This window comes from Larimichthys crocea, chromosome XIII (assembly GCF_000972845.2).
Source record: "Larimichthys crocea isolate SSNF chromosome XIII, L_crocea_2.0, whole genome shotgun sequence".
NCBI lineage: Eukaryota > Metazoa > Chordata > Actinopteri > Sciaenidae > Larimichthys > Larimichthys crocea.
In genome coordinates this window covers 20,049,244-20,060,010 of record NC_040023.1, presented here as the reverse complement: position 1 = coordinate 20,060,010, position 10,767 = coordinate 20,049,244, and the positions used below count along the sequence as shown (strand labels likewise).

At 40.6% G+C, this 10,767-nt stretch overlaps 1 protein-coding gene across 4 annotated transcripts in view; it reads right to left on the bottom strand.

Moving 5' to 3' along the window:
- The window catches only part of col14a1a (collagen, type XIV, alpha 1a), a 125,051-nt gene extending 117,522 nt beyond the window's left edge, over positions 1-7,529 (bottom strand). The window contains exons 1-2 of one of the 4 annotated variants that reach the window (XM_027286037.1): positions 7,428-7,529; positions 5,334-5,449 (exon numbers count right to left, since the gene is read on the bottom strand). In XM_027286037.1, coding sequence (XP_027141838.1) covers positions 5,334-5,433 — 100 coding nt within the window. In that variant the 5' untranslated portion in view covers positions 5,434-5,449; positions 7,428-7,529. Of the gene's footprint in view, positions 1-5,333; positions 5,450-7,094; positions 7,388-7,427 lie in introns of those variants that run through there. The other 3 variants (XM_019256895.2, XM_027286036.1, XM_027286038.1) reach the window with 3 other exon arrangements.
- Between the last annotated feature and the right edge of the window lie 3,238 nt (positions 7,530-10,767).

The window sequence follows — 10,767 nt, the reverse complement described above, 5'->3', positions numbered from 1 at the left end:
GGTGGCAAATCTCTCTTAAGGACTGACTGAATATGACGAGTCTGGTTGGGTTGATTTTGTGTGTTACTATGACTAGGAAACACTAGCAGCCAGACAATCATTCAAATTTAAAATAAACCCTGAGGTTAGTTGAAACTTTTTTTTTTTATTCAAAATGAAAACAAAATTAAATAGTAAAATTATATAAATATGAGTGTGAATGGTTGTTTGTCTCTATGTGCCCTGCGATAAGCTGGCGACTTGGATAGGTTGCAGCACTACCGTGACCCTGATGCGGATAAGCAGTTACAGATAATAGATGGATGGAATTATATTGTACAATTATATATATTGATCTATCATAGTTTATTGATGATATCCAACATTTGCTGTAGTTTATATACAAACAGTTTAGCTGTGGAATAAAAGATTATTAGATTTCAATACATTTCGTGTGTGTTGAATTTTGGTTTTACCTACAAATAAATTTTCTGTTAAATCCATATCACATGACTGTTTGTGAGAGAAATAATCAGGTTGTTCGTTAAACAGAAAATTGGTGGTTTCGATCCTGGCTTCTCCGTTCTGCATGTTGGAGTGTCCTTGGGTGAGATACTGAACCCCAAATTGCTCCCAAAGGCTGTGCCATCGGTGTGTGTGAATGTGATTAGCTCTCAAACTGCTCCCTCGAGTTGGCACCTTGCGTGGCAGCCAGTGCCATCAGTGTATGAATGAATGTGTGTGTGAATGGGTGAATGTGATGTATAGTGGAAGAGAGCCTTAAGTGGTCAAAAGACTAGAAATGCGCTATATAAGTACAGTCCATTTACCATTTACTCTCTAGTTCCCTGCAATATCTTCTTTGTTTTGGTTTCCCTCTGCGATGGTTCCCTCTCACAGCTCTCATTAGTATTGTTTCCAGCCACAGCAGGCAGCTGTTTCGACCAGACAAGCTCCAAAACCTTCACCGTACACTACCTGCCCAGCTCAAAATGGCAGACAAACAATCAGAGACTAGCTAGTTAACACAGAAGAACATTTAGCAGCTCTAAAGCAAGATATTTCCCTCAGGAGTTGGTGGAGACCAACACAGAGCTAAAAAAAAAAGAGTGAATATTGGACCAACATTCATCAGATACACACAAACATCACTCCGTATGAGAGCAATGTTGCTCTGTAGCTGCTGAAAACAATTTTTCGCAATATCAACTTAAAAAGTGGTAATATGTCAGTGTTGTGTTTACAGCTGGTCTCTGCTGCACCCAAGTGGCTAAAAATTGGTAATTACAGGTTTAAGATAATCTAACAACACTGATATGTTTTTTAGGTCTAGCCTCTCTGATCATCTAGTTTTTTGCCCTGACTGACTTTTTTGCAGCAATGGCACCGTGTTCTCAGACCTCAGTCATTACTTCGGTGAGTCTTTCTCAGTTCTTTAAAGAAAACCAGGACCCAAAGTAGCCATTTCACAACCTTGTACCACCACAATATCTGCTCAACCCTGAGTGACTCCAGGCTCTGCATACTATTCGGGAAGCGCGTCTATGTTTCAAAACGCTCGTAGCCTATTTCATGCTTTTCAGACTTCAGCTATTTCACCTGGAACACATTATTCCTACCTACACTGTGGTACATACTGTATAATTTGGAATATGCATCATGCATATTGGATGTATAGTGAACTGGATGTCCTGACATTTTACATTGTGCAGTCCTTTTTTCTCTGCCAAAGCTGCCTCATATTTTCTGAAAAAAAAAATCATTACCTCATGTTCCCACTAATTAAATTTTATTTTGTTTATTTACAATCAAAGAGCATTATCTACATGCCCTGACAATAACAACAGAGTCAAATTAGAGAACCTCCTAAACATCATTTCTCCAACGATTCAATGCTCCATTTAGTCCAAAGTGGCTGATGATTATGACAAGCTGGATTACCATCAACAGCAGCAGGGTGGCGAGGTGACGGCAGTCTGGGTACTGATAATTTAGCAGTTTTTAAATTCAAAACAGGTTGTTCCATCTCATCTTCTCTTTTGTTTATGAATAAATGATTTCTCATCATTGGCTTCTCTCCCTGTTCATTATAACTGCAATTATTGGCCAACACTTTTACTCATACTAATTCACCAGGCTGCCCTTTCACCACACAAACACACACACAAACACACACACCAACACAAAAGTGCAATATCTTGCAAATGTGTTCTTGAGCACATAATCTGCTGTGATGTGTCCTGAGACACAGTATTGACCGAGGCTGTCAGCCAATCAACAAAATCAATTAGGATAATTAACTATGCACATAGTAAGCACACACACAAACACATTTAGCATCTTCACGATGACTGACTCATGCAGGGAACAGGACTGACTATAAAAATAAATGCGTAATTAACATGAAGGAATGACGACTCTACTTTTTTTGGGTTCAGATGTAACGATGGCAAACTTCCACCATTGGCTATCTTTTCTCTATCTATCCTGCTTCTGTCACTGCTGCATTGGAAACAGCAACACAAAGAGCGAGGTCACTTCTTGCACCCTCCGAGGAACAAGCAGAGAACAAAATTTACATTTTCCTTTCTCAATACTTTTCAAGGCCAAAGTAAGTGCTAGAGAACAAAACAACCCCAACAACAACACACTGTCTTGCACGCTGCTCAATTTCTGCATTAAAAACAGTATCAGAGCTGCTCCCACAGGTCAGATAGAGGAACAAGGATATGGTGTAGCTGAAGTCTGCCTCATATACAGTACACTTAATTTGCATTAGCAAAGATGATTTGTAGAAAAGCCAACACTGTCAAGATTAAGTTTTTTTTTGCCATTAAATTCTACACAGACATTTACAATAACAACATGATTAATTATACTTAATTTGGTGATCCACTGACTTCTCATTAAACACCACCAGGTTGTCATGAAATTTTCAATCATGGTTCCCAGAAGATGAATCCTAATGTTTTCAGTGATCTTCTGACTTTTCCTCTAGCGCCACCAAGAGGTTTACATTTATGGTATGAAGTGAAATAGCTTTCACTCATGAAATGACCATATTCATGGTTACATCTAAGGAAATTTTTGGTTAATGTTAAGAAAAGATGGTTGTTCTAAATACTGAAAAAGTAATGGCTCACTTCCTGTAGTGATTTTGTTGCATAATAATTCAATGGAAGTATTAATTACACTAGTCAGGTGTGAATGCCAGATCTTTTGGTACGTTAGTAACTCCTCAGAGAAGACAAACCCTTTATGGACTGACCCACTCCTTGGTAGTGGGAGTCCCTGATGATATCCAGACGTTTGTGTTGTATATACAAACATCCTCCACGGGTAGAACACACACTAATCCTCAAGCACAAATCCCCTCTGACCAGATGTTGCAGCTTACAGAGGACAGACCGGGCAAAAATTAATGGCTATCACATGGTCCCTAATGAAGGGATTGTGCAAACCATGCTCCCATAGTGTCTGGGAGATCATCTATGCTTTGCTGTGAGTCACTAGGATCAAATCACAGCTTAATTTATGCTGTCTCACCTCTCGTTTCTGTCTGACTGCAATGAAAAACATGACCTACAGAGCTGGTAAAGAAAATTGGATTAAAATGAGGAGGGGAAACAGAGAGGAGGAAAATGAATGTAGAGAGACAGAGTAAGAATGAGAGGGAGAGAGCACAAAAGAAAGAATAAAATGAGAACTCAACGAGGGTGAAAGAAGGACGGACACAAAGTAACCTCAAACTGACCAGGTCTCAAAGAAAAAGTGCACCCCCAAAACAAAAACCTCTAAACTATAATGAAGTAAACAATTTGTGTAGTGAGTGTAATTTCTCTTTTTAATTTAGCTTTAAAAACAGATCAATAAAGGGTTTGTGTCATATGTGAATTATTGATTTCGAACAACAACTTCAGAGAGAGAGAAATAAATCTTTATTTGATTTCTGTGTGTAGTGCTCCTGTAAATAGGACCTGCCGATTCCCTGCTCCTCTAACCCCACATCCTGGAAGGAATGTGAGCAACACACACACACACACACACACATACACATACACATACACATACACACATTCCAGCGTGCACACAAGGCAGGGTCAGCTAAAAGTTTAAGCATCCCTTGTGGACATTTTCATATGATGTCTATCCAGATAACTGCAGTAGGTCTGACCCTCTGCTCTTCATAGGCTGCAAATTGCAAATACAGACTCCCATAAAATCATGCACACTCACACACATAGATACACACACACATGTTGTCACATGGGATGGATCATCCAACAGACTCTTCATATTCAGTCAGTCCTTAAGAGGGATTTGACACTCATGCACACGTATACATACATACACACACACACACACACACACACACACACACACACACTGCAGTCTTGGATCCGGTGGTTATAATAAGCTGAATTTTTTGCATCTTACAGCTGTAGTGGAAATAATAACATCCAGCACCTTTCACTACATCACCTGACCTCCTGGTCTTGATCACATGATGAGAAAGGATTGCTGGGTAATTAGACTTTATCTCTGAAGCCTATAAAGTGAATCTATTAGTAGATTATTATGAAGCATGTCAGAACAACTGAGTCTCGTTCAGAAAAACACACATCTGTTCAGCTTTAACACATGATATGCTAATAATGCCACGTACTGATGTATTAACATACAGTATGTTCAACTGAAACTCAAATGTGTGTTTCTTGTTAAGGATGCATCCAGATTTTTAACATCCATGACCAAAAACAGACAAGAGCCCACGTTTTGATGAGAATCACTTTGATTAAATCAGGTTTGCTGAGGTGAGGTTGATTGCGAAGCACACTGGAGCGTTGTATATTGCGCGCCACATTGCGCAGCAAATCATCACAGCTTGAAGCACAGCGTTACAACACATTTATTAAAACCCTTCTGAAGCGTGGCAGCATCGGCAGCGGGGTTGCAATCGTTGCCAGGCTGCCAGGGTGAAATGGCATGATGATATGGGGGTGATATGATCATGAGCATGATTTGATCTGATTGGACTGAGCCTGCTCATCAAACAGTGAGACAGCAGAGGGAGGAAAGATGTAGAAACAGGGTGAGAGAAGACACAGAGTGAGATACAGGAGGGCAAAGAGGTGAAGGGAGGTTTAAAGGAAGGAAGGAGAGATGAGTGATAGAGGGAACAGATGGGAAGAGGTTGGATGGCCAAGGTGGGAAATGGTGGAAGACATAAAAGCAAAGAAAAGTTGGATGGGGTGGACAAAGGGGAAAGGAGCTCGCTTGGAAGGCAGGGTAAGGGGGGTGGAGGGGTGAGAGGCAGAGAGAAAGTTGATTGTAGAAGAAGAAAAAGTACTTACCTTGATCCTGTGCATTAGTGGGGACATGGGAAACTATGGCCAGTAACACCAGTGGAGCCCACAAACACCAGCTAATCTGTCCCATTGACAACATCCTCATAGCCAGACGTCTAGACCTGCACAGAGAGAAGAAAGATTATGTTGAGAAAAGGCAAAGCAGAGAGGGAAAACGCAGTTAGAGCCAGAAAGAAAGGGGGATTTCAGTGACATAAACACCATGAATGCCATTCAGCTGCAGAGCGGCGGCTCTGTGGGTCAAGAAGACCCACCTTGCCCACACAGTCCAGAGATGCTGATCTGGAATCGGTTACTCTGGTCGAATATCCACTTTGATACAATTACAGAGCAGCAGTCTGACAGTCTAGACCGACCACAGAGCAGCAGTCGAGCCTCCCGCCTACATAGAGCAGGCCTCTGGTGAAGAAACAGTGGAGGACTTTGTTTGAGGGAAGAGAGGAGAAGAGAGGAACTGAACAAAAGAGCTGACAGAAACGAGATGGAGGACAGACAGAGTGACAGACAGACAGACAGGGAGTGAGCAGTTTGATTGACAGCCCATAGACGGAACGTTTCATGAACGCCATTGTCCAACCAAAAGAGCAAACACAACAGCTCCTCTCCTCTCTTCCCTATCTCCTCCTTTCATGTTTCAGTTTTTTTCCTCTCTTCCTCTGCCACCTCTCCACCTCCTCTCCAGTCTGACATTATTACACACTGAGGACTGACACAGACGTCTTATTGTTTGGGCGAAACACACACTTGCTGGCAGTCCTATGAATAAAACAACACGTGCAACAAAAGTTGTTGATGATTGAGTCATTCTCTGATGTAGAGGTAACCCTGTGGTACTGAAAGAACAGCCAGCTCCTTCAATTCAGACAGAGTCAAAAGGCCAGAATAATGACAATGCATATTAATAAGCACAAAATACTCCAGGAAATAGGATTGATTTTTTTTTTCTTAGATCAGCCTCGGGACAGGGGGAGGGAAATGAGAAGGAAAGAAAATTATTCTCTGTTAGTCTCACACAAATGAGGGTTAATCACACTAAATTTAGATTAGACCGTCTCAGAGAGAGGTTCAATTAAAAATATCTATCTCTTTACTCATGTGATCCTAATAATGAAACATAAACATTACAGGCAAATCGAAAACACATTAAGCCAAAAAGTTTCTCTTGTCTTCGGGCTGCGTAATTTCTTCTTTTCCAATCCAAAGGGCAACTTTGGAACTTGTTAATCGGTTAATGGAAACCAGTGCAAAGGCGGCGCCCTCATTAAAATTAAGCTCAATGCTTAATGCGCATGTTTTTTTTTAAGGCTGTGTGTGTGGAGAAGCTACAGTTTGCGCGCACACTGATATCCAATTCATTACAGTAGAAGACCAGACCATTGTGCGCACGCATTAAGCAAGACTGTGTTTTAAAAGAGCAAACATTTTTAGAGGAATAAACAGACTATTTATTTTATTCCAGGAAACTGTACTAATATAAAAGGAATATTTTTTTTATTATCAAAAATTTTCTCCACCTGCCTGTGAGGCAGCACAAGTTTGAATCACTGACTGCACGACCAAGATTTGTCTTATGATGATTTCAAAGTAATACTGACTGATTTAAATTAAGTTTGCCGAGCAGATTTGGGTCAAACTATTAGATTTATTCAAATGAAGTCGCTGCGTTCAAACGCTCCAGCGCCGCACACCTGAGAACTCATACACACACACACACACACGCACAATGAATGAAATCGCCTTTCATACCTCTCCAATCATCAATTCAAAGCGTCCTTTTTTATTTCCCAAAGGAAAAAAAAAATCCTCTGAATACCAAAGACTGCTGCCTCCCAGTGGGTTCCTCTTTTCTCTCCTTCTCTTTCTTTTCTCTCACTCCGTCTCTCCGGATACAACAATTCGGTCAGTCCGGAGTGGGTGTTTCTCTCCTCGTTATTCAGCCATCCCTCCCTCCAGCTATTCCACCCTGTCCCAACCCTTTCCTTCGCCCCGGTTCATCTCAAAGAGAGCGAGAGAGAGAGAGAGAGAGAGAGAGAGGGTGAGAAAGAGAGAAAACGCGACACAGTGCAGCTGCGCAAGAACCTGCAGGTTTCAATCCGGCTTCAGCCCCTCGGGGCCCTTTATGTGCGCTTACGCGGTCACGACGGGACTTGTCGTGGGGACATATCCGGAATCAGCTGCTTTAAAGGAGACACATGGTCATTTCTGAAACTCGTTATTTGTGTGTGTATGCGTGTGTGTGTGTATTTTACTTGGAGGAAGAAAAAAAAAAGTCCGTCTGAAAATGGCTCGGTGCGCATGGAGCAGGTGCCTGGCCATGCCCTGCTGCGCTGCGAGCTCTTATGTTAAAGGCACAATAACACAGGTTTGCACCTCAGCTGAAAAGTTGGATTTAGACAAGAAATGATCTGTCAGTAGCTGTAAAGCAAGACTGAATCTTAAAATAAGGATGATTCATGAGATGGGTGCTTAATTAAACCTCTATTTATTTGCTGATATTTGTCCATTAGGATTATTTATGACACAAATCTTCCATTGCTTTTATGGCTGAATCTACCAATTGGTCCAATATTTTAATCAGCAAATCATATAAATAGCTGACATTTTGAAATTAGTAGTGTTGCATTTTGAGAAATATGCTTGTTCACTTTCTTGCCAAGACTTAGTTGAGAAGATTTATACCACTCCTGTTTCTTTTTCATTAAATATGAAGCTATAGCCAAGAAGTGATGAGGTTATCTTAGCATTAAGAGTGGAAATAGAGGAAAACAGCTAGCCTGGCTCTGTCCAAATAAGGGAACAATATCTGCACCTCTGAAGCTCACAGACATGTCACATCACATGTGTTTAATCCAAGTGTAAATATGGCAAGCCATGATTTTATGTTGATTTATGTGAGCCAGGCTCTTTATGCTTCATATTCAATGGACAGATATGTGTGTGGTGTCAATCCTCTCATCTAACTCTCAACGAGAAAGTGAATACACTTGTTTCCCAAAATGCTAAAATATTCCTTCTTATCTTGGCTAAAGTGAGCATCACAATGGATCAGTCTCCATAGTGTTTTCTTCTGTTGGACTGAGAAGAAAAAAAAGACTGGAGTGCACTTTATAATCCTTTTTATACACTCAGCTCCCCTGCTCTTGAAGAGACTTTGTGACTTGCCCTGAGGGGGGAAGAATGGGAGTCATGGGAAACAGAGGCTGGTGAAATGTGCCAGCGGCTGGCTGAGTTGAAACACTGAATAGCTGCACTCCAGGTGTGTCCCTGAGGCACTGCGCACACACATACAAACGCTCTTAACACACTCACATGCACGCCTTAGCCAAACAACTGTCCAGATGCCATAAACACTATAATCAAGTGGATAAGGATTCTCTTCTCCTCCTCTTTCTTCCTCCAGCCTCTTCCTCCCTTCCTGTCCGTCTGTCGTCCGTTCATCTGTAGCCCGTTTACAGCAGACCACACAGCAAACAAACACATGCAGACACTGTGTGTCACTGCACATCTGCAATCAGGGCCGGACGCTATGACCTAAAATTTATATAAGGATAAATTATTAGATATGCCTCGATGAAAGGTAAATGTTACAATATAATTGTGTTTTTAAACACCAGTTCCTGTATGTACCTGTATTTCCTTTCTCATTGGTATGTTTACACTGTTTAATTAGATTAGTTATTGGTTATGCAGCGGTTGCCAGACATTTATTGAAAACTGTGATGTGAGTAAACTTTGGTCGGCAAGAGATTCATTATATCTGCATTTCAATAGTCCAGCGCTATACACAATTAAATATCACCACAGTCCGTGCAGCAGATGTCTCAAGACTTAAATTTCTTTTCTTTATAGCTATGTCTGTCCGTTGGTCAGATGGTCCAACACTTTGGTCCAGACTGAACTATCTCAATAACCATTTGATGGATTCAAATGTTGTAAAGACAATCATGGTTCCCAGAGGATGAGGCCATCTAATAATCCTCTGACTTTTGCTCTGGTTTTAAAGGTCCAATGTGTAATATTTAAGGTGATCTATTGGCCTAAAATGGCAGGAGGACATAATAAAATATTTATAACAAAATGTTCATTAGTGTATAATCATTTGGAAATAAGAATAATCTTTTAGTTACCTTAGGATGAGCCTTTTCATCACACTGGACCTTTAAGTTGTCTGGACAACTATTACATGGGTTGCTATGAAATCTGATTTTAAAATTTAATGTTCAATTACAAAATACCTATGCTTAGATTCTGATTGTGATCCTAAAACAAACAACCATATTCGATTAAGCTTGAGCTGTGCTTTGTGTTGAGTGCTTATTAGCAAATGCTGACAGTATGCTAACATACAGTATTAAACTAAAATGGCCAACATTAAACATTAAACCTGCATAACATCAGCATGTTATTAGCACTGTCATTGTGAGTGACTTAGCAAAACAATCTGTAAATGTATAGCTCTGAGATACTGGCAGTATTTGACTGTAATAATAAAGTAATATAGTATAACATATTTCCAGGTTTGGTATTATAAATAGCTTAAATAAAAACAGAAGGGCATGGTGATGTATCATTCTGGAAACAAACCAATTGCACAGTGTCTGAGAAATGACTAAGCAGCTTTGCATAATATAATACTGAAGAAAGAAGAAATAATACTCAGCGAGTTGTGCTCTCTGGAGATCAAGTAAATGTGCTTGACTGAAACAGTTATATAAAAAGATAACGTGTAATAATATCTGATATAACTTCGGATTCAGAGTTGCTGCAGCTTCAGGTGTATTTTAATTGACAGCTCCTCTCTATGGACACACCAGCCAACAGACCTAAAGACCTGCCCGATGGGTGAACCATGCTGCACTCCTCCTTGCATGTCCCCTGTGTCATCTATTCATTTCTCTTGATGTCTTCCTTCTGTTCCCTTCTTTATCTGCCTCCTTTTATTAGTATTCCATTTTTCCCCCTGTTCTCTCTCCTTCTTTCTCTCCTTTTCACCCTGCTCCTAATCTGTTCATCCCCCTTCTGTCTACACTTCCGCCGATCACTGTCCATCCCAACTGTGGCTCTGTTGAATAAATGCATCAGTCACATGGTCGAGTTGATCTACAGGTCATTTAGCTCATCGCCATATGGTCCAACTGTGAAGCTACATAAAGTTTTTAAAGTCAATGCACTGCAAACAAATATCTGTTTACTGTGGGTACTATTGTATCCAAGAGGGAAGATTAAATTTCAGCATTACTGTTATACAGACAAGAATAGCTGTTTACTAGCAGCCTTTCCTCACATCCAAGTCTGTGATATGGAGTGGGTAGGGGTTTCTTAGTTTTCACCTTCAACAACTGTATACATAACACACCTCAGGAATTAGAAAAATGTGCACAGTTTAGATCAGCTGTCTTCCAGCGTGGGCACTCAGGTG